Genomic DNA, 25,216 nt, shown 5'->3' on the forward strand with positions numbered 1-25,216 from the left:
CTTGAAGATTTAAACCCAGGCAATGGCAGGTACTTCAGGAAGTAATTAATAAAACCCGATCTTTATTCTTATTTCTTTATTTGCATAATTGTCTTTCTTTCAATGCCACAGCTTTTGTCTCTCAGCACTTATTGTGGAGGGCACAGCGTGCAATGAAAATTAGAGTGCACCACATTTGTGCACTGCAAATTTAGAATCAGACACACACCTAACTTAAAATTACCTGGACTGAATAAAGATGTAGGGCCTGATTCATTAAGTATCTTAACTTGATAAACTTCTTATTTCAGTCTCCTGGACAAAACAATGTTACAATGCAAGGGGTGCAAATCTGTTTTGCACATAAGTTAAATATTGACTGTTTTTTCATGTAACACACAAATACTTGATTGCTTATTTGTACACTGAAATTTAAAGTTTATATTTGTGTGTTACATGAAAAAACAGTTCCATCAGCCTGCCTTCACTGTGTAGCATGTGACCATTGTGGTCACATGACCCTGTGATGTCAGAGTGACGTGGGAAGGTACCTAAGCTGAAGGGGATTTAGCCGCTACCAGTGCAGGAGGCAGCTGGCAGATAATAGGTAAGAAGGGGGATGTGATGGGGACGTGTGAGTACAGCTGCTGGGCAGGGGGGTGTAATAGAGGTAGCACAATGCTGTCCTCAGTATTATTGTGTTACTGACATTAGTGGTTTCTGTGTACGTTTGATCACGTGTACATGGGCAGACTGCCAGGTGACCTTTACATACTTCTTTAGGGTGTTGTCATTGCTTACTGCACATGTCAGGAAGATAAGTTGTTGCAATGTGCCAAATAGACAATGGATTTACTTATGATTATAAATATTACCTGTGTTTGACTTTCATAACCATTTACATCTGTGAATCTGGTTGCCACCGGGAATAGGGAACATGGGTATATAAAGCATGTAGACAGAGGGGGGCGTGTGTGAGCGCGCGTGCGTCTGAAGCAAGTGGACAGAGGGGGATGTGAATGAGCGTGCGTGTTAAGCATGTGGACAGAGGGTACGTATGTGTGTGTGCATGCAAAGCATGTGGACAGAGGGCGACGTGTGTGCGTGCAAAGCATGTGGACAAAGGGCGACGTGTGTGCATGCAAAGCATGTTGACGGGGGGGGGGACGTGTGTGTGCGCGCAAAGCATGTGGACAGAGGGCGACGTGTGTGTGCGCGCAAAGCATGTGGACAGAGGGCGACGTGTGTGTGCGTGCAAAGCATGTGGAGAGATGGGGATGTGTGTGTGTGTGTGTGCGTATAAAGCATGTGGACAGAGGGGGAGTGTGTGCGCGTGCGTGTAAAGCATGTGGACAGAGGGAGACGTGTGTGTGTGTGTGCACGCGCGCAAAGCATGTGGACAAAGGGGGACGTGCGCATGCAAATCTTGTGGACAGAGGGGGCGTGTGTGTGCGCACTCGCGTGCAAAAAATGTGGACAGAGGGAGGTGTGTGTGTGTGTGCGCGCGCGTGCAAAGCATGTGGACAGAGGGGCGCATGCCATGCTTGTGGACAGAGGGGGACGTGTGTGTATATGTGTAAAGCATGTGGACAGAGGGGGATGTGTGTGTGCGCGCATGCGTGTAAAGCATGTGGACAGAAGGGGACGTGTGTGTGCGCGCACACGTGCATGTAAAGCATGTGGACAGAGGGGGGCGTGTGTGTGTTTGTGTGTGTGTAAAGCATGCAGACAGAGGGTACATGTGTGTGTGTGTAAAGCATGCAGACAGAGGGTACATGTGTGTGTGTAAAGCATGCAGACAGAGGGTACATGTGTGTGTGTAAAGCATGCAGACATAGAGTACATGTTTGTGTAAAGCATGTGGATAGAGGGTACATGTGTGTGTGTGTAAAGCATGCAGACAGAGGGTACATGTGTGTGTGTGTGTAAAGCATGCAGACATAGAGTACATGTTTGTGTAAAGCATGTGGACAGAGGGAGACGTGTGTGTGTGTGTGTGTGTGTGTGTGTGTGTGTGCGCGCGCGCGCGCAAAGCATGTGGACAAAGGGGGACGTGCGCATGCAAATCTTGTGGACAGAGGGGGCGTGTGTGTGCGCACTCGCGTGCAAAAAATGTGGACAGAGGGAGACGTGTGTGTGTGTGCGCGCGTGCAAAGCATGTGGACAGAGGGGGACGTGCGCATGCAAATCATGTGGACAGAGGGGGATGTGTGTGTGCGCACATGCGTGTAAAGCATGTGGACAGAAGGGGACGTGTGTGTGCCCGCGCACGTGCATGTAAAGCATGTGGACAGAGGGGGGCGTGTGTGTGTTTGTGTGTGTGCAAAGCATGCAGACAGAGGGTACATGTGTGTGTGTAAAGCATGTGGACAGAGGGCACATGTGTGTGTGTGTGTAAAGCATGCAGACAGAGGGTACATGTGTGTGTGTAAAGCATGCAGACAGAGAGTACATGTTTGTGTAAAGCATGTGGATAGAGGGTACATGTGTGTGTGTAAAGCATGCAGACAGAGGGTACGTGTGTGTGTGTGTGTAAAGCATGCAGACAGAGGGTACATGTGGGCAGAAAAATACTCAACACCTGTATGATATAATTCTGAGCAACTTTTATTCTATTCTAATATTTGACCGCTTCAGCGTCTATATTTATACATATAAGTCCAGGGGATTAGATGCTGAACAACCATTTATAAGACAGTATATTATGAAAGTAAGTCAATCAACAATTATATATATTGCAGTTTTCCAATAAAGTTCAAACAATTCTTTCTTCTTTCTGCGTTATCACTTTCCAGGTGCTCTGCCAATATACTTGTGCTGCCCCAGCTTTGTGACCTTGGGTTTTATCTGTAAAGAATGTCTCACTTTGCTGCGTGTCCTTGGTCTGTTTCTGTTCATGGGAATATCCTGCTATGTAGTTTCACAACCTTGAATAATTCGTCTTCAAGGGGTCTATTTATTAAAGTTTTTCCCCCTTAAAAAGCCCCGAAAACGTTGTTTTTGGGGCTTTACCGTTAAAATCCTTATGTATTAATGTAGCATAGCAGCAGATATCGGAGATATCTGCTGCTTTGCACCCATTAGCGTTTTTCTGAGCACTCCCCATAACAATATATGGGGAGTGCTCAGTAACGCTATGTATTAAAGACTGGCAAGTGAAGTATTTCTCTTTTTTTACTTGTTAATGTACGCCATCTGAAGCTGGCGCCATCTGAAGCTGGCGTACATTAACATAAGTGAAACATTACACTGAAAACAGCGCTGCTCCGACGAGCAGAGCTGCAAAGCGCATGTGTGGAGGGATCACATGATCCCTCCATCACATGCTTCAGGTTCCTGCAGACACGGATCTCTGTGCGCATGTCCGAGTTTACCGGTCGGCGCATGCGCACAGGGATTGAAAGAGAGACGATCGGCACCGCAGAGGGAGGAAAAGAGAAGAATCCAGTGTTAGGTAAGTGTAAGACTTCACAGGAGCAGCCGTTTTTTCGGAACGGCTGTTCCTGTGTTGATTTTTAATACATATGAGAAACATTTCAATCCGCATCTATGCGATGAGGATTGAAAAGTTTCTACAGAAAAAAACGAAGGGTCATAAATAGACCCCCAAAACTGAACATAATATCTGCTAATTTATCTTAAGGTTATAGAATAATATATTAGTTTCTAAAGCTTAATATATGATAGATATTAAATCAATAATCATAACATTTTACCCTTACACATATGGACAGAGGGTACATGTGTGTGTAAAGTATGTGAACAGAGGGTACATGTGTGTGTAAAGCATGCTGATAGAGGGTACGTGTGTGTGTTTGTGTGTGTGTAAAGCATGTGAACAGAGGGTACGTGTGTGTGTGTGTGTGTGTGTGTGTGAAGCATGTGGACAGAGGGTACATATGTGTGTATAGCATGTGAACAGAGAGGGTACGTATGTGTGTGTGTATATGTGTGTTTGTGTGTGTGTGTGTAAACCATGTGAACAGGGTACATATGTTAAACATGTGGACACAGGGTACGTGTGTGTGTGTAAAGCATGCGGACAGAGGGTACATGTGTGTGTGTGTAAAGCATGTGGACAGAGGGTACATGTGTGTGTGTGTGTAAAGCATGTGGACAGAGGGTACGTGTGTGTGTGTGTGTGTAAATCATGTGGACACAGGGTACGTGTGTGTGTAAAGCATGTGGACAGAGGGTACATGTGTGTGTAAACCATGCGGACAGAGGGTACGAGTGTGTGTGTGTGTGTAAAGAATGTGAACAAAAGGGTAAGCGTGTGTGTGTGTGTGTGTGTGTGTGTAAAGCATGTGGGAAAAGGGTATTTGCGTGTGTGTGTAAAGAATTCGGACAGAGGGTACGTGTTTGTGTGTGTGTGTAAAGAATGTGAACAAGAGGTTGCGCGTGTGCATGTAAAGCATGTTGACAGAGGGTACATGTGTGTTTAAAGCATGTGGACGGAGGGTACATGTGTGTGTGTAGAGCATGTGGACAGAAGGTACGTTGTGTGTAAAGCATGTGGACAGAGGGTATGTGTGTGTGTAAAGCATGTGGACAGAGTGTACGTGTTTGTGTAAAGCATGTGGACAGAGGATACATGTGTGTTTAAAGTATGTGAACAGAGAGGGTACGTACGTGCGTGTATGTGTGTGTGTGTAAACCATGTGGCCAGAGGGTACATATGTGTGTATAACATGTGAACAGAGAGGGAACGTACGTGCGTGTATGTGTGTGTGTGTGTAAACCATGTGGACAGAGGGCAGGGCCGGTGCAAGGTTGCCCGGCACCCTAGGCAAAGCTTAAGATTGCCGCCCCCCCTCCCCCCCCCCCAAATAAAATAAATTCTAATTTCCCAGCCACTAACACACTTAAAAATAATAACTCTTACCTCCTCTTGGCTGGCTACAATGCAGTCCAGATGTCTGATGCAGCACTGATGTCTGATGCAGAATGCTGTCCAGGCTTCACTGATGCCCAGGAGCAAACACAGGATATCTAGAGGGGGGGCTCCAAATGCTAGACTTCAGAACAAAACAAATGAAAGAAAAGAAAACATGACATCACTCACCTGTTACACACTGACATGTACCCCTCTGCCCACCAACTTCACTCACACATGCCCATCTGCCCACTAGCTGTTCTCACAGATGTCACCCCTTGCCCATCAGCTTGTGTCACATATGCCAGCCACATAACACCAGCTTTACTCACATGCCCCCCTGCCCACTACTTGGCTTTTTTTTTAGTATTTGGCCACTACTTGGCTCTCCTCTGTTGCTGTCTATTAATGTATTCTGTAGATGATATATTAAATATACTAACACATGCAAATAAATAGAGAAAGGTAATCTAAATGACAGATAATCTAGACCGTTCTATTTTATTTGCATTTGTTAATGTATTCTGCAGATGTAAAATTAATTATACTAATAGAGGGCAACAAAGGAGAGCCAAATAGAGGGCAAATACTAATAAACATAAATGGTTCCTGAACTATCCTACAGTAGCCCCAGCAAGGTGAATTAAAGCTGTGCTTCATTATGCATCGCTGCATTTTGTCACGACACTATTTTAGTATAAAGACCCCAGAGTCTCTAACTCAAGGACATTTCTAAGTGTAATCCCCCGTCTCCCTATTTTCTCCAGCCTCCTCCTCCCCCCCCAATTTTCTGTAGCATCCATTCTTCCCTCTTTCTGTAGCCTCCATTTCCCCCCCTTTGTATAGCCTCCATTATCCCCCTTTGTATAGCCTCCATTCTCCCCCCTTTGTATAGCCTCCATTCTCCCCCTTTGTATGGCCTCCATTCTCCCCCCTTTGTATAGCCTCCATTCTCCCCCCTTTGTATAGCCTCCATTCTCCCCCTTTGTATAGCCTCCATTCTCCCCCCTTTGTATAGCCTCCATTCTCCCTCCTTACTGTAGCTTCCATTCCCCTCTTTCTGTAGCTTCCATTCTCCGCCCTATGTATAGCATCCGTCCCCCGTCCCCTCCTGTTATCTGTAGCCTCCTCTTTCCTGTACTCACCTTAACTTCTTCATTTTCCTTCCTTTCTCTTCTTCCTCGCTTCTGTCTTCTTTCTCGCTTCTGTCTTCTTTCTCTGTCTCCTCTACACTGGCAGCGTCGTGCGTCGTGACGTCACGACGCTGCCAGGCGCCGGGTAAATTTTAAAATGCGGTGCTGCTACAGTACAGCACCGCATTATAGCGATCGAGCGCGCGGGCGGGCGAGCGAGCGGGCGGGCGGGCGGGCGAGAGCATTTATTTAATTATCACTGGGTCCCCCTTTTCAGTGCCGCCCTCCAGAGCTCGGCGCCCTAGGCAACTGCCTAACGTTGCCTAATGGGAGCGCCGGGCCTGACAGAGGGTACATATGTGTGTGTAAATCATGTGGATAGAGGGTACGTGTGTGTGTGTGTGTGTGTGTGTGTGTGTGTGTGTGTGTGTGTGTAAAGCATGTGGACGGAGGGCACATATGTGTGTGTTTGTAAATCATGTGGACAGAGGGTATGTGTGTGTGTAAAGCATGAGGACAAAGGGTACATATGTGTGTGTAAAGCATGTGGACGGAGGATACGTGTGTGAGTGTAAAGCATGTGGACAGAGGGTATGTGTGTGTGTGTGTGTGTGTAAAGCATGCGGGCAGAGGGCACGTGTGTGTGTGTGTGTGAGTGTGTGTGTTTGTGTAAAGCATGAGGACAGAGGATACATGTGTATATGTTTGGATGGAAGGAACATATGTGTGTGTCTGTAAATAATGTGGACAGTGGGTACGTGTTTGTGTGTGTAAAGCATGGGGACAGAGAGCACGTGTGTATGTGTGTGTGTATAAAACATGTGGACAGAGGGTAGATGTGTGCGTAATGCATGTGGACAGAGGTTACGTGTGTGTGTGTAAAGCATGTGGACAGAGGGTACGTGTGTGTGTGTGTAAAGCATGTGGACAGAGTGTATGTGTGTGTGTAAAGCATGTGGACAGAGGGTACGTGTGTGTGTGTGTGTGTGTGTGTGTGAAGCATGTGGACAGAAGGTACGTTGTGTGTAAAGCATGTGGACAGAGGGTATGTGTATGTGTAAAGCATGTGGACAGAGTGTACGTGTTTGTGTAAAGCATGTGGACAGAGAGGGTACGTACGTGCGTGTATGTGTGTGTGTGTGTGTAAACCATGTGGCCAGAGGGTACATATGTGTGTATAACATGTGAACAGAGAGGGTACGTACGTGTATGTATGTGTGTGTAAACCATGTAGACAGAGGGTACATGTGTGTGTGTGTGTGTGTGTGTGTGTGTGTGTGTGTGTGTGTGTAAAACATGTGGATAGAGGGTACATGTGTGTGTGTGTGTGTGTGTGTGTAAAACATGTGGACAGAGGGTATGTGTGTGTGTAAAGCATATGGACAGAGCGTACGTGTGTGTGTAAAGCATATGGACAGAGCGTACATGTGTGTGTAAGCATGTGGACAGAGGGTACGTGTGTGTGTAAGCATGTGAACAGAGGGTACGTGTGTGTGTGTAAGCATGTGAACAGAGGGTACGTGTGTGTGTAAGCATGTGGACAGAGGGTACGTGTGTGTGTAAGCATGTGAACAGAGGGTACGTGTGTGTGTAAGCATGTGAACAGAGGGTACGTGTGTGTAAAGCATGTGGACAGATGGTACGTGTGTGTGTGTGTGTGTAAAGCATGTGGATAGAGAGCACGTGTGTGTGTGTGAATGTAAAGCATGTGGACAGAGGGTAGATGTGTGTGTAAAGCATGTGAACAGAGGGTACGTTTGTGTGTAAAGCATGTGGACAGAAGGTACGTGTGTGTAAAGCATGTGGATAGAGGGAACATGTGTGTGTGTGTGTGTGTGTGTGTGTGTGTGTAAATCATGTGGACAGTGGGTATGTGTGTGTGTGTGTGTAAAGCATGTGGACAGGGAGCATTTGTGTGTGTGTATGTAAAGCATGTGGACAGAGGGTACGTGTGTGTGTAAAGCATGTGGAATGAGGGTACGTGTGTGTGTAAAGAATATGGACAGAGGGTACGTGTGTGTGTAATGCATGTGGACAGAGGGTACGTGTTTGTGTAAAGCATGTGGACAGAAGTTACGTGTGTGTGTGTGTAAAGCATGTGGACAGAGTGTACATGTGTGTGTAAAGCATGTGGACAGAGGTTACGTGTGTGTGTGTGTGTGTGTGTGTAAAGCATGTGGACAGAGGGTATGTGTGTGTGTAAAGCATGTGGACAGAGTGAATGTGTGTGTAAAGCATGAGGACAGAGGGTACGCTGTGTGTAAAGCATGTTGACAGAGGGTACGTGTGTGTTAGTGTGTCTGTAAGCATGTGGACAGAGGGTACATGTGTGTGTAAAGCATGTGGACAGATGGTATGTGTGTGTGTGTGTAAAGCATGTGGATAGAAGGAACAAATGTGTGTGTGTGTGTGAGTAAATCATGTAGACAGTGGGTACGTGTGTGTGTGTGTGTGTAAAGCATGGGGACAGAGAGCACTTGTGGATATGTGTGTATGTAAAGCATGTGGACAGAGGGTAGATGTGTGTGTGTGTGTAGCATGTGAACAGAGAGGGTACCTGCGTGTATGTATGTGTGTGTAAGCCATGTAGACAGAGGGTACATGTGTGTGTGTAAAACATGTGGATAGAGGGTATGTGTGTGTGTGTGTGTGTGTGTGTGTGTGTGTAAAGCATGTGGACAGAGGGCACATATGTGTGTGTGTAAAGCATGAGGACAAAGGGTACATGTGTGTGTAAAGCATGAGGACAGAGGGTACGTGTGTATGTAAAGAATGAGGACAGAGGGTACGTGTGTTTGTAAAGCATATAGACAGAGGGTACGTGTGTGTGTAAGCATGTGGACAGAGGGTACTTGTGTGTGTAAGCATGTGAACAGAGGGTACGTGTGTGTGTAAGCATGTGAACAGAGGGTACGTGTGTGTGTAAGCATGTGAACAGAGGGTGCGTGTGTGTGTAAGCATGTGAACAGAGGGTACGTGTGTGTGTAAAGCATGTGGACAGATGGTACGTGTGTGTGTGTAAAGCATGTGGATAGAGAGCTCGTGTGTGTGTGTGTGTGTGTGTGTGTGTGTGTGTGTGTGTGTGTGAATGTAAAGCATGTGGACAGAGGGTAGATGTGTGTGTAAAGCATGAGGACAGAGGGTAGGTGTGTGTGTAAAGCATGTGGACAGAGGGTACGTGTGTGTATAAGCATGTTGACAGAGGGTACGTGTGTGTGTAAGCATGTGGGCAGAGGGTACGTGTGTGTGTAAGCATGTGAACAGAGGGTATGTTTCTGTGTAAAGCATGTGGAAAGAAGGTACGTGTGTGTGTAAAGCATGTGGATAGAGGAAACATATGTGTGTGTGTGTGTGTGTGTGTGTGTAAATCATGTGGACAGTGTGTGTGTGTGTGTGTGTGTGTGTGTGTGTGTGTGTGTGTAAAGCATGTGGACAGGGAGCATGTGTGTGTGTGTGTGTAAAGCATGTGGACAGGGAGCATTTGTGTGTGTGTATGTAAAGCATGTGGACAGAGGGTACGTGTGTGTGTGTAAAGCATGTGGAATGAGGGTACGTGTGTGTGTAAAGAATATGGACAGAGGGTACGTGTGTGTGTAATGCATGTGGACAGAGGGTACGTGTTTGTGTAAAGCATGTGGACAGAAGTTACGTGTGTGTGTGTGTGTAAAGCATGTGGACAGAGTGTACATGTGTGTGTAAAGCATGTGGACAGAGGTTACGTGTGTGTGTGTGTGTAAAGCATGTGGACAGAGGGTATGTGTGTGTGTAAAGCATGTGGACAGAGTGAATGTGTGTGTAAAGCATGAGGACAGAGGGTACGCTGTGTGTAAAGCATGTTGACAGAGGGTACGTGTGTGTTAGTGTGTCTGTAAGCATGTGGACAGAGGGTACATGTGTGTGTAAAGCATGTGGACAGATGGTATGTGTGTGTGTGTGTAAAGCATGTGGATAGAAGGAACAAATGTGTGTGTGTGTGAGTAAATCATGTAGACAGTGGGTACGTGTGTGTGTGTGTGTGTAAAGCATGGGGACAGAGAGCACTTGTGGATATGTGTGTATGTAAAGCATGTGGACAGAGGGTAGATGTGTGTGTGTGTGTAGCATGTGAACAGAGAGGGTACCTGCGTGTATGTATGTGTGTGTAAGCCATGTAGACAGAGGGTACATGTGTGTGTGTAAAACATGTGGATAGAGGGTATGTGTGTGTGTGTGTGTAAAGCATGTGGACAGAGGGCACATATGTGTGTGTGTAAATCATTTGGACAGAGGGTATGTGTGTGTGTGTAAAGCATGAGGACAAAGGGTACATGTGTGTGTAAAGCATGAGGACAGAGGGTACGTGTGTATGTAAAGAATGAGGACAGAGGGTACGTGTGTTTGTAAAGCATATAGACAGAGGGTACGTGTGTGTGTAAGCATGTGGACAGAGGGTACTTGTGTGTGTAAGCATGTGAACAGAGGGTACGTGTGTGTGTAAGCATGTGAACAGAGGGTGCGTGTGTGTGTAAGCATGTGAACAGAGGGTACGTGTGTGTAAAGCATGTGGACAGATGGTACGTGTGTGTGTGTAAAGCATGTGGATAGAGAGCTCGTGTGTGTGTGTGTGTGTGTGTGTGTGTGTGTGTGTGTGTGTGAATGTAAAGCATGTGGACAGAGGGTAGATGTGTGTGTAAAGCATGAGGACAGAGGGTAGGTGTGTGTGTAAAGCATGTGGACAGAGGGTACGTGTGTGTGTAAGCATGTTGACAGAGGGTACGTGTGTGTGTAAGCATGTGGGCAGAGGGTACGTGTGTGTGTAAGCATGTGAACAGAGGGTATGTTTCTGTGTAAAGCATGTGGAAAGAAGGTACGTGTGTGTGTAAAGCATGTGGATAGAGGAAACATGTGTGTGTGTGTGTGTGTGTGTGTGTGTGTGTGTGTGTAAATCATGTGGACAGTGTGTGTGTGTGTGTGTAAAGCATGTGGACAGGGAGCATGTGTGTGTGTGTGTGTGTAAAGCATGTGGACAGGGAGCATTTGTGTGTGTGTATGTAAAGCATGTGGACAGAGGGTACGTGTGTGTGTGTAAAGCATGTGGAATGAGGGTACGTGTGTGTGTAAAGAATGTGGACAGAGGATACGTGTGTGTGTAATGCATGTGGACAGAGGGTACGTGTTTGTGTAAAGCATGTAGACAGAAGTTAAGTGTGTGTGTGTGTGTGTGTGTGTAAAGCATGTGGACAGAGGGTACATGTGTGTGTAATGCATCTGGACAGAGGTTACGTGTGTGTGTAAAGCATGTGGACAGAGGGTACATGTGTGTGTAAAGCATGTGGACAGAGTGAATGTGTGTGCAAAGCATGAGGACAGAGGGTACGCTGTGTGTAAAGCATGTTGAAAGAGGGTACGTGTGTGTTAGTGTGTGTGTAAGCATGTGGACAGAGGGTACGTGTGTGTGTAAAGCATGTGGACAAATGGTACGTGTGTGTGTGTGTAAAGCATGTGGATAGAAGAAACAAATGTGTGTGTATGTGTGTAAATCATGTAGACAGTGGGTACGTGTGTGTGTGTGTAAAGCATGGGGACAGAGAGCACTTGTGGATATGTGTGTATGTAAAGCATGTGGACAGAGGGTAGATGTGTGTGTGTAAAGCATGTGGACAGAGGGTAGATGTGTGTGTGTAAAGCATGTGGACAGAGGGTAGATGTGTGTGTGTAAAGCATGTGGACAGAGGGTACGTGTGTGTGTAAAGCAAGTGGACCGAGGGTACGTGTGTGTAAAGCAAGTGGACCGAGGGTACGTGTGTGTGTAAAGCATGTGGACAGAGGGTACGTGTGTGTGTAAAGCATGTGGACAAAGGGGAACATGTGTGTGTGTGTGTGTGTGTGTGTGTAAAGCATGCGGGCAGAGGGCACGTGTGTGTGTGTGTGTGTGTGTGTGTGTGTGTGTGTGTGTAAAGCATGAGGACAGAGGATACATGTGTATGTGTTTGGATGGAAGTAACATATGTATGTGTCTGTAAATCATGTAGACAGTGGGTACATGTGTGTGTGTGTGTTTGTGTGTGTAAAGCATGGGGACAGAGAGCACGTGTTTATGTGTGTGTATGTAAAGCATGTGGACAGAGGGTAGATGTGTGTGTAAAGCATGTGGACCGAGGTTACGTGTGTGTGTAATCATGTGGACAGAGGGTTTGTGTGTGTGTAAAGCATGTGGACAAAGGGTACGTGTGTGTGTAAGCATGTGGACAGAGGGTACGTGTGTGTGTAAAGCTTGTGGACAGATGGTATGCGTGTGTGTAAAGCATGTGGATACAAGGAACAAATGTGTGTCAAGTATGGGGTACGTGTGTGTGTGTAAAGCTTGTGGACAGAGGGCACATATGTTTGTGTGTAAATCATGTGGACAGAGGGTACGCATGTGTATACATGTGGACAGAGGGTACGTGTGTGTGTAAGTATGTGGACAGAGGCTTTGTGTGTGTGTAGGCATGTGGACAGAGGGTACGTGTGTCTGTAGGCATGTGGACAGAGGGTACGTGTGTGTGTAAAGCATGTGGACAGATGGTATGTGTGTGTGTAAAGCATGTGGATAGAAGGAACAAATGTGTGTGTGTGTAAATCATGTAGACAGTGGGTATGTGTGTATGTGTGTGTGTGTGTGTGTGTGTAAAGCATGGGGACAGAGAGCACGTGTGTATGTGTGTGTATGTAAAGCATGTGGATAGAGGGTAGATGTGTGTGTAAAGCATGTAGAGAGAGGGTTGATGTGTGTGTGTGTAAAGCATGTGGACAGAGGGTACGTTTGTGTGTAAAGCATGTGGACAGAGGGTACGTTTGTGTGTAAAGCATGTGGACAGAGGGTATGTGTGTGTGTTAAGCATGTGGACAGAGGGTACGTGTGTGTGTAAAGCATGTGGATAGAAGGAACAAATGTGTGGCAAGTATGGGGTACGTGTGTGTGTGTGTAAAGCTTGTGGACAGAGGGCACATATGTTTGTGTGTAAATCATGTGGACAGAGGGTACGCATGTGTATACATGTGGACAGTGGGTACGTGTGTGTGTAAGTATGTGGACAGAGGCTTTGTGTGTGTGTGTAGGCATGTGGACAGAGGGTACGTGTGTCTGTAAGCATGTGGACAGAGGGTACGTGTGTGTGTGTAAAGCATGTGGACAGATGGTATGTGTGTGTGTAAAGCATTTGGATAGAAGGAACAAATGTGTGTGTGTGTAAATCATGTAGACAATGGGTATGTGTGTATGTGTGTGTGTGTGTGTGTGTGTGTGTGTGTGTGTGTGTGTAAAGCATGGGGACAGAGAGCACGTGTGTATGTGTGTGTATGTAAAGCATGTGGATAGAGGGTAGATGTGTGTGTAAAGCATGTAGAGAGAGGGTTGATGTGTGTGTGTAAAGCATGTGGACAGAGGGTACGTTTGTGTGTAAAGCATGTGGACAGAGGGTACGTTTGTGTGTGTAAAGCATGTGGACAGAGGGTTGATGTGTGTGTGTAAAGCATGTGGACAGAGGGTACGTTTGTGTGTAAAGCATGTGGACAGAGGGTACGTTTGTGTATAAAGCATGTGGACAGAGGGTACGTGTGTGTGTTAAGCATGTGGACAGAGGGTACGTGTGTGTGTAAAGCATGTGGACAGAGGGTACGTGTGTGTGTAAAGCATGTGGACAGAGGGTACGTGTGTGTGTAAAGCATGTGGACAGAGGGTACGTGTGTGTGTCAAGCATGTGGACAGAGGGTACGTGTGTGTGTAAAGCATGTGGACAGAGGGTACGTCATACTTGCCAACTCTCCCGGAATGTACGGGAGACTCCCGCATTTTGTGAGAGTCTCCTGGACTTCCGGGCGAGTGTGGCAATCTCCCGAATTCTGCCCACTTCTGGGGCACTACCTAATGAAGTGGGCAGAATTAGATCCCAAACGTTGCGATTCCTATTGAATCGCAGTGTTTAGCCCCGAAATGACGTGATTTCGGCCACCCCGCCCCTCTACGCCCCCTCCACTGCCTGGCTCCCGGAAGGGAGCTGAAGAAAGTAGGTAAGTATGGGGTACGTGTGTGTGTAAAGCATGGTCATTGGGGTGGTCCTGATTAACGGGATGTGTGTTCCTCTCTTTTCCCAGCTGTTCTTTGATCTTCGTCTATTTCCTCCAGGCTGGACATACAGCAATTCTGTGCCTGCACCACTGCCAGTGTGGAAACTGCTAAACTCCAAGGAGCAACTGTCTGACTCAGGTAAATGTACAAATAGGAGTTAAATACATATATACAGTGCATCACTGATGCTGGTACATACATACTGCACCTAACCACTGCCTGCCAGATCATACATATATACTGCACCCCACCACTGCCTGCCAGATCATACATACATAATGCACCCCACCACTGCCTGCCAGATCATACATACATACATACATACATACATACTGCACCTCACCACTGCCTGCCAGATCATACATACATACTGCACCCTGCCACTGGCTGCCACATTATACATACATACTGCACCCCACCACTGCCTACCAGATCATACATACATACATACATACTGCAACCTACCACTGCCTGCCAGATCATACATATATACTGCACCACTGCCTGCCAGATCATACATACGTACTGCACCCTGCCACTGCCTGCCAGATCATACATACATACTGCACCCCACCACTGCCTGCCAGATCATACATACATACTGCACCTCATCACTACCTGCCAGATCATACATACATACTGCACCACTGCCTGCCATATCATGCATACATACTGCACCCCATCACTGTCTGCCAGATCATACATACATACATACTGCAAACCACCACTGCCTGCCAGATCATATACATACTGCACCCCACCACTGCCTTCCATGTCATACATACTGCACCCCACCACTGTTTGCCAGATCATACATACATACTGCACCCCACCACTGCCTGTCAGATCATACATACATACATACTGCACCTCACCACTGCCTGCCAGGTCCTACATACATTCCGCACCCACCACTGCCTGCCAGAGCATACATAAATAGATACTGCAGCCCACCACTGCCTGTCAGATCATACATACATACTGCACCTCACCACTGCCTGCCAGGTCCTACATACATACCGCACCCACCACTGCCTGCCAGAGCATACATAAACAGATACTGCAGCCCACCACTGACTGCCAGATCATACATACATACATACATACATACATACATACATACTGCACCCCAGCACTTCGCCTGCACTGCCCCCCTCCACTGGAACAAGCTCCCTCCATCCATCAGAACTTCCCCTAATCTGTCCAGTTTCAAACGGGCTTTAAAAACCCACCTTTTTCTTAAAGCCTTCCAGTCTGGCACTTAACTTCCTACCTTTCTGCCTTTTCCACTCTTTCCCCTTCCCTTATCCTTATCCTCCATTCCTCCTTTTCTCCCTCTCTCCCCCATGTCTTTGTCTGTCTACCCCACCCCTTAGATTGTACGCTCCTTTGAGCAGGACCATCTCTCCTCCTGTCTTCACCACTTTTAACTCTGCTCTCCAGCTACCTAGCCCTCCTCCTCGAGGACCCTCTTCCCCCCCCCCTTCTCGCTAACTCCTCTCCCCTGTCATCCGTGCCCTCCCTCTCGGACTTCGTCATTGGCGGACCTTCCCCTCTCCTCTCCTCCGCCCCTTTAGCTGTGCTTTGAGCTCACGGAGTTACTGTGCTTATTGTTTACTGCACTGTGCTGTCTCACCACGTATTGTAATTTAGTTTGTTCCTGTACAGCGCTAAGGACACCTGGTGGCGCCCTATAAATAAAAATTAATAATAATAATAAAATAATTAATAACCACTGCCTGCCAGATCATACATATCTATTGCACCCCACCACTGCCTGCCAGATCATGCATATATACTGCACCCCACCACTGCCTGCCAGATCATACATACATACATACATACATACATACATACATACTGCACCCCACCACTGCCTGCCAGATCATACATATATACTGGACCCCACCACTGCCTGCCAGATCATACATATATACTGCACCCCACCACTGCCTGCCAGATCATACATATATACTGCACCCCACCACTGCCTGCCAGATCATACATATATACTGCACCCCACCACTGCCTGCCAGATCATACATATATACTGCACCCCCCCACTGCCTGCCAGATCATACATACATACATACTGGACCCCACCACTGCCTGCCAGATCATACATATATACTGCACCCTACCACTGCCTGCCAGATCATACATATATACTGCACCCCACCACTGCTTGCCAGATCATACATACATACATACATACATACATACTGTACCCCACCACTGCCTGTTAGATCATACATACATACTGCACCCCACCACTGCCTGCAAGATCATACATACATACATACATACATACATACTGCACCCCACCACTGCCTGCGAGATCATACATACATACATACATACATACATACATACATACATACATACATACTGCACCCAAGACTTTCCTCCTTTAATTAGCGCTTCCTATGAAATGCAGCCACAGTATGACAATTTAAGTGACATCTCACTCAAAGACAATACAAAACAAAATATATGTTGTCAACCACAGGCGCAATGACCGTAACAAATAGAGATAATTCCTTCAAATATAGTCCAGAATTATTATCAAGTATCTTTTCCAAACAAAAAAAGTAGAGGTGTAGTCTATGATCTTTTCATACTTAATGATCCATGATGGGGATAGTAAAAAGTCTCTTTCTCAATATGGACAAATTCTCCTATTTCATCAGCAACAAAGTTTTTTCACATGTCATAAAAGAAAGAAGAGAGAATACAATGTAATGGACTGGCATTGAAAGGGTTAAAACACCCAGCAAATGCTACAAGACCTCGTTTGTTTTAAAGTGAATATAGAATGTTATAATTACCACCACGTGCGATCTTTGATCGTCAAGGGAAAACAAGACCCTTATAAAATCATGCTTACATGAAAATTTCCAATCTGTAGCGATCTTTTACATACAATCCTGATGATTAGTTCCACGTTTGGTACATGTAAAAGACACATGGAAATACTTTTCGGGTGATACCTTCTAAAAGATTTTTGACACTTTATTAAAAAATACATAAAAAACCACTCTATATTTCTTAATAACATCTAAAAGAATCCTTAATATAGACGCAAGTATACTCCTACCAGAGCCTCATAGACAGTTTAGCGTTAAAACAGATGGAACGGCCCAGGATTTTCTCACTGAAGAAATTGATTTGACTGCTGCGGTGTCCCTTTGCTTCCAATGCCAGTAATCACTGACGCGTTTCGACCTGCCCACTGGAGTCTTTTTCAAGGTATTTATGCACCCGGCAGTATTAGTCCATTTAAGTATCGTCCAACTAATCATATGTAAAATGCTTTTGGTCCTTAACAATGATACATAGTATTCTACAACATCAAAACAAAGCATGATGTAATAAATCTATATATCAACCATAAATAAGCATGTATAGATACTTGATAATAATTCTGGACTATATTTGAATGAATTATTTCTATTTGATACGGTCATTGCGCCTGTGGTTGACAATATATATTTTGTTTTATACATACTGCACCCCACCGCTGCCTGTCAGATCATACATACATATATACTGCACCCCACTGCCTGCCTGCCAGATCATACATACATATATACTGCAACCCACCGCTGCCTGCCAGATCACACATACATACATACTGCACCCCACCATTCCCTACCACATCATACATATATATACTGCACCCCACTGCTGCCTGCCAGATCATACATACATACATACATATATACATACATACTGCATCCCACCGGTGCCTGCCAAGTTATACATACATACATACTGCACCCAACCGCTGCCTGCCAGATAATACATACATACATACTGCACCCCACTGCTGCCTGCCAGATCATACATACATACATACTGTGCCCCACCGCTGCCTTCCAGATCATACATACATATATACTGCAGCCCACTGCTGCCTGCCAGATCATACATACATACTGCACCCCACCGCTGCCTGCCAGATCATACATACATACATACTGCACCCCACCGCTGCCTGCCAGATAATACATACATACTGCACCCCACTGCTGCCTGCCAGATCATACTTACATACATCAGGGTCGCACGCAGGGGGGGTTTCTGAGTCTCCAGAAACACCCCCCCCCCTCCGCGGATCGCAGCTGGCAAAAGCATGTTTTTAAACATGCAAAACATTTTTTCTATTACAGCCCCGCCGCGACGCTTCTGTCACAGCGCCGTGGCTGCTGTATTACTCACGTTCATGAGAAGGAGCTGCTGCGCATGCGCGAGCGCAGCAGCTCCTCCCTTGAATACCCAGCATCACCCATCCTTGCTTCCCTGGGGCACGGTAGGGCTTGATATTTCAAGCAATCTCCATTGATAAATAATAAAAGATTTTATAATACTGGCCACAATCAATATGATGTATTGTTTTATTAAAAGACCAAAGACTCCATTTCTGGGCAGCCTGCAGGGTATGCAGAGCTGTGTTATTGTATATAAATATTGTATTATAGGATTAAAAAAGTAGAGGATTCCTCTACTTTTTTAATCCTATAATACAATATCTATATACAATAACACAGCTCTGCATACCCTGCAGGCTCCCCAGAAATGGAGTCTTTGGTCCATTAATAAAAAAAACTACATCAGATTGATTGTGGCCAGTATCTGATTTCATCCTGTAACCCAATTACAAATCTATAAATAAATAAATAAATATATATATATATATATATATATATATATATATATATATATATATATATATATATAGTCCAAACTTGTGTCATGTTATAAATGTTTTTTATTTATTTTTTTTGTTCGTTTTTTTCATGTACATTAGCAATGTTATTTTTAATGTGTGTTATGCTATTTTGATGTGCGGTATCAGTGTTAGTTTTAGAGGCATATTCAATTGTTAGCGAGTTCGCTGAAATACTCGCGCTCCAAAAATATTACCGTTACTATGGTAATATCTCGCTGAATTTCAGCTCGCGGCTCCCTGAGCTGCGAGCTGAAATCCAGCGAGTAAATTACCGTATTAACGGTAATATTTTTGGAGCGCGAGTATTTCTGCGAACTCGCTAACAATTGAATATGCCCCTTAATGTGGAGTATCATTGCTAGTTTTAATGTGTGTTATCAATGCTATTTTGATGTGCGGTATCAGTGTTAATTTTAATGTGGAGTATAATTGCTAGTTTTAAAGTGTGTTATCGATGCTATTTTGATGTGCGGTATCAGTGTTAGTTTTAATGTGGAGTATCATTGCTAGTTTTAATGTGTGTTATCAATGCTATTTTGATGTGCGGTTTCATTGTTAGTTTTAATGTGGAGTATCATTGCTAGTTTTAATGTGTGTTATCAATGCTATTTTGATGTACGGTTTCATTGTTAGTTTTAATGTGTGTTATCAATGCTATTATCTTATTGTGGTGCTTTATTTTTTAAGTTGTATTTTTGCTTTGTTCAAAATTCAACTATTTGGAAACCCCCCCTTAAAAATCCTGCGTTTGCCCCTGTACATATTGTGCCCCACCGCTGCCTGCCAGATCATACATACATATATACTTCACCCCACTGCTGCCTGCCAGATCATACATACATACATACATACATACATACATACATACATACTGCACCCCACCGGTGCCTGCCAAATCATACATACATACATACTGTGCCCCGCCGCTGCCTGCCAGATCATACATACATACATACTGCACCCCACTGCTGCCTGCCAGATCATAAATACTGTGCCCCACCGCTGCCTGCCAGATCATACATACATATATACTGTACCCCACCGCTGCCTACCAGATCATACATACATACATACTGCACCCCAACGCTGCCTGCCAGATCATACATACATACATACTGCACCCCACCACTGCCTGCCAGCACTTATATACATACACACTGAACCCCACCACTGCCTGCTAGAACATATATACATACTGTCACGAACCGCGGCGGTACTCACAGCCGCCGCGGCTCGCTTCTGGCTCCCTCTGGCGTCCCGGCCGTCACCTTGACGACCGGGACGTCATTTCCACCCTCTGCCCGGCCGTCGCCAAGGCAACGGCCAGACGCTACCACACAAGCGCTGCGTCCCGGCGGTGCTGGTAGCCGGGCGCATGCGCATAGCAGGCAGCCGGTGGGCTGATTTCATTAGCATTAACAGGCATTAGCCTGCAACTGTGTAGGTCAGAGGCAAGCCTTGATTGGCTCTGCTGGATACTAGGAAATTAACCTGCAGGAGTGTAACCTGCTGATTGGTCTGTGTCTGTATTTAAGGCAATGAGGTCTGCTGCCTCATTGCCGGTTATAGCTTCTGTGCTCCAGTCTGCTGACCTGCTTGTTCCAGTTCCTGTATCCTGTTATCTACGTTTTGACTTCCTGTGTTTGACCCTTGGCTTTGTATTCGACTTCACTTGTGTTTCCTGTGACCCTGATCCTTGGCTCGTTTAACCATTCCACTTCTTTGCCTGTGACCTCTGACCTCAGCTTGTTCATCGATACTGATACCTGCTGCCGGCCTTTGACCTCTGCGTGGACCTGACTCTTCTTGCCTGGGTTCTCCCCAGCCGGTACACACTTCACGACCCTCTGTCAGTCTGCAGCCCAGTCTGTCCCCACCATCAGGGGCTCCAGTGAACACCTGACTGGCAGAGTAGACTCCGGGTTGTGTTGTGCCGGCTGGAAGAGTTCCTAACACATACATACTGTGACAGGATAGACCGCCTATGCCACCCTGTCTGTTGTTGCTGGGAAACGGCTGAGCTTACTTTGCCACCGCCCCCTTTCGTTATTTCAAATACGCCACTCCTGCTGCAGTGGGAGGAGCCTGTGTGCGCTGCAGTGCGGGGAAGCCATACCCAGCACCGTGGCAAATGGAGGGTTAAACCCCGATGCTAGGCACCAGGGAATGTATAAATGTAAAAATATAAGTGTATAGGTGCTGCAGCGTCGGTAGAGAAAACAAACAGTAACTATGCAGTCTAATGTGAATATTTATAAAGTGTTATGTGTAAAATGTATGAAATATGGAAAAATGTGAAGTGTAAATATATAATTAATAAAATGCACTTGCCTTATAACGGTCCAACGGGGGATGCAGGAGCAGCCCTGGATCCTTCACCTTTCCCCCACGTTGCTGGGTATGGCTCCCCCGCACTGCAGCGCACACATAAAAATACATTTTTATTTTAATAAATACATTTCCGGAGGTCCGGAGTTACCAGCCAGGTACACCAGCAATGAGATACGCTAGCAGCGTCATTTACCCAGAAGAAACCCGGTACTGGATGCTGGTAAGGAGTCCAGTGGTGGCAGCCTTTGTAAGCCCCTCCTACTGCGGCAAGAGGGTGCATTTGGGATAACGAAAGGGAACGGTGGCAAAGTAAGCCCAGCCGGTTCCCAGCAACAACAGACAGGGTGGCATAGACGGTCTCCATCCTGTCACAGATTTGCATGCCAGTTCCCCCCCTCTCCCTCCCTATAGATTTGCATGGCAGTCCCTCGCCCTCTCCCTCCCTATAGAGTTGCATGGCAGTTCCTCCCTCACTTACCTGTAGTTGTGCTGGCCAGCGTCGCTCCTCGCTCCTCAGATCAGCAGACAGGAAGTGAAGACTTCCTGCTTCCTGTCTGCTGCACAGTATTGTGGGTGCCCATAAAGCAACAGGCAGCCTAGCGAGTGGCTGCTTTTGCTGACCACTGACCACCAATGCCCTTGATCGTCATGACCTCCACCCCCCTGAGTGTTGCGGCGACCCCCCCCCCTCCCCATCCCGAAAAAAATAAATGAAAAAAAGTGGATGAATAAAATAAAAAAATAAATAAATACCGACAGCACAGCCCCTGCCCGGGACCCAGCTCCCCAGGCTGCAGCCTGATCAGCCTAGTGGTTGATCAGGCCCTGTGTTTACTGGAATACACACATACAGTCTTTGCAAGGTCTGAGCAGCTTTGTAACACAAAAGATAGTCCCCACATATATTTTGCATTAGAAGATATTGAGACATACACAAATATTGTAGATATTCTGTTGTAGATATTGTAATAGAACTGAGCAGAATGTTTGGAAGATGTTCTAATTATCCCCATTATTATGATTAGTGCAGAGAAAAGTCTGGCATCCTGGTGCATCGACTGGCCACAGATATGACAGGATTGGTGGCATGTGTTACCCATGTTTGGTAAGTGCATATGATTGGTGCGTTTTGAGGTTATCATGTGATGATTATACAAATATTTACAGAATCAATTATAGGCCATGTGCATTATCTTAGTAATTATTGGTATCTGCAGCAGGAGGATAGAGGTCTTTGTACTACCCATTTGACTGGCAATGGGGACACGGCAAAGTGGCAACATACTCAAAAATGAAACCAATGGTCAATGACTGGGTCATATTTGTGTATAAAATATTTTCGTGTTCCTTACACAATATAAAATGACTTCAGTTAAAATAGACTGATTAGAGTAATCCTTAGGCTTTTAAATATTAATATACTTTTTTCTTACAGGTGAATTCCCACTCAAAACGGAAAATTTCTCAGGAAGGACCTTGTTCTCTAAACATCTGCGTGTTCAAAAATAACCTCATCTACAAGTCATATATACTACACATGATGATGATTCTAAAAATATAGAGGAGTCCCACTAGCAAATTTCACTTTATGTATAGGAGAAACCTTCTACAACTGAGTAGTTACACATCAAACACATGATGAATCTCACAGGAGAGAAACCTCATCTGTGCTCTGAATGTGACAAATGTTTTACATTTAAATCACAAATGATCAAACATCAGAAGATTCACACAGGAGAGAAGCCATTTAAATGCTCTGAATGTAGCAAGTGTTTTACCAACAAGTCAGATCTTAATACACATCAGAGAATTCACACAGGAGAGAAACCATTTAAGTGCTCGGAATGTAGCAAGTGTTTTACCAACAAGTCACATCTTAATACACATCAGAGTATTCACACAGGAGAGAAACCATTTAAATGCTCTGAATGTAGCAAGTGTTTTACCCAGAATTCAAAACTTGTTACACATCAGAGGATGCACACAGGAGAGAAACCATTTAAATGCTCTGAATGTAGCAAGTGTTTTACCCAAAAGTCACAACTTGTTGCACATCAGAGGATGCACACAGGAGAGAAACCATTTAAATGCTCTGAATGTTGTAAGTGTTTTACACATATTTCAAGTCTTTTAACACATCAGAAGATTCACACAGGACAGAAACCATTTAAATGCTCTGAATGTAGCAAGTGTTTTAGCTACATGTCATATCTTGTAATACATCAGAAGATTCACACAGGAGAGAAACCGTTTAAATGCTCGGAATGTAGCAAGTGTTTTACCCAGAAGTCACAACTTGTTGCACATCAGAGGATGCACACAGGAGAGAAACCATTTAAATGCTCTGAATGTAGTAAGTGCTTTACAGATATTGCAAATCTTAAAACACATCAGAGGATTCACACTGGACAGAAACCATTTAAATGCTCTGAATGTAGCAAGTGTTTTAGTGACAAGTCAGTTTTTAACAGACATCAGAGAATTCACACAGGACAGAAACCATTTAAATGCTCGGAATGTAGCAATTGTTTTTCTACCAAGGCAGATCTTAATAAACATCAGAGGATGCACACAGGAGAGAAACCATTTAAATGCTCGGAATGTAGTAGTTGTTTTACCACCACGTCAGATCTTATTAGACATCAGAGAACTCACACAGGAGAGAAACCATTTAAGTGCTCAGAATGTAGCAATTGTTTTGCTAGCAAGTCAAGCCTTTATACACATCAGAGGATTCACACAGGAGAGAAACCATTTAAATGCTCTAACTGTAGCAAGTGTTTTAGTGACATGTCCCATCGTAATAGACATCAGAGGATTCACACGAGAGAAACCATTTAAATGTTCTTAATGTAGCAAGTGTTTTATCCAGAATTATATCGTTGAACATCTGTTGCTGTCTTATCCTCTAAGAGAGTTACTTAGAGGATTCACACAGGAGAAAAAATATTTTAATACTCTGAATGTAGCAAGTTATATAATAAAATGAAAACAGGATTCACATTAGAGAGTTACTTAGAGGATCTGAATGTAGCATATATATCATAAGCAAGTTATTTTATTATATCACCATAATATCCATACATGGGACACATGATTTTTATTTTCTCGCTGTAGCGTGTTTCATATAACATCAAAGCCATGTTATATGTCAGTAGACTAGAGCTGTCTGGAATGGGTACTTGGGGTATTTTCTCCTGGGATGGTCTCCATGTTATTAACTAAAGCTGCAGTATACAGACAGACAATGACCATGTGGCAGCCCTTGCTGAGCTCTGTAATATACAGCTGTTCATCTTGTACAGGTGTTGGGACTAGTAGAAGAAAGAGCTTTCTGTCCAGTAGAGCGGATCAGCATCTCTTCTCAGTACTGGGATTCCTACTACAACCAGCAGAACGATGAGTAGAGAACATTTCTACAGGAACACTGCACACTGCCCTGTTTGATACTACATGTGGTCCTATTGGTCTCTTATATCTCCTTATTATTTCCCTCATACTGATCTATTGCTGTCTTACCTCCCTCTGTCATGAGAACTATGTACTTAGAGAGGGTTATCTAGTAAATGGTGCAAGTAAAACCCTGGATGCTCTATCTGATGACAACCAATCAGATCATCATAATTTTTTGATAACACCAGGCTGTTAATAGTTGACACCTGTTTGCTATGGGTTACAGCACATCTGTGTTCTTCACACCATGTTTTTAAAGAAGTATGCAAAGGTCCTGCATAAGTATTTATTTTATATTTGATAGTGATCCAAATCAGCACTGACCTGTCTGTAGACTGAAGGACCACACAATATCTGTAATTACCATGTATGTTACTGGCAGCTGTTTTTATAACAGTTGATGTTGAATAAAAACTGATGTTGATAACTGTGGAGATTCTGTTTTTGGGTGTAGAACTAATATATTTGTTTAGTAATAAAAAATAAATAAACTCTTCTATTTTTTAGAAGATGGAACCAGAGGTGATATTTAAGGGGTCATGCTATACTGACGATATGATAACCAATATTAAAAACACTGTAAAGACCAGTTATCATTATTATATACAACAAATGTATCAGTT

General features: G+C 44.8%; 1 protein-coding gene across 2 annotated transcripts; it reads left to right on the plus strand.

Moving 5' to 3' along the window:
• Positions 1–507: 507 nt before the first annotated feature.
• Positions 508–25,020, plus strand: LOC142151164 (uncharacterized). 2 transcript variants are annotated; one of them, XM_075206522.1, is made up of 4 exons: positions 508–586; positions 14,104–14,215; positions 22,166–22,245; positions 22,576–25,020. In XM_075206522.1, the coding sequence occupies exon 4, from the start codon at positions 22,776–22,778 to the stop codon at positions 23,979–23,981; it is 1,206 nt and encodes a 401-aa protein (XP_075062623.1). In that variant the 5' UTR covers positions 508–586; positions 14,104–14,215; positions 22,166–22,245; positions 22,576–22,775; the 3' UTR covers positions 23,982–25,020. The 2 variants fall into 2 exon arrangements, with proteins under 2 accessions (XP_075062623.1, XP_075062624.1); XM_075206523.1 differs by having other exon boundaries at positions 14,135–14,215.
• Positions 25,021–25,216: the final 196 nt, after the last annotated feature.

Source organism: Mixophyes fleayi, chromosome 4 (assembly GCF_038048845.1).
Source record: "Mixophyes fleayi isolate aMixFle1 chromosome 4, aMixFle1.hap1, whole genome shotgun sequence".
NCBI lineage: Eukaryota > Metazoa > Chordata > Amphibia > Anura > Limnodynastidae > Mixophyes > Mixophyes fleayi.

What these genes read in the sequence shown, in the direction of transcription:
- LOC142151164 (XM_075206522.1), top strand. Translation starts at nt 22,776, where the DNA reads ATGATGAATCTCACAGGAGAGAAACCTCATCTGTGCTCTGAATGTGAC.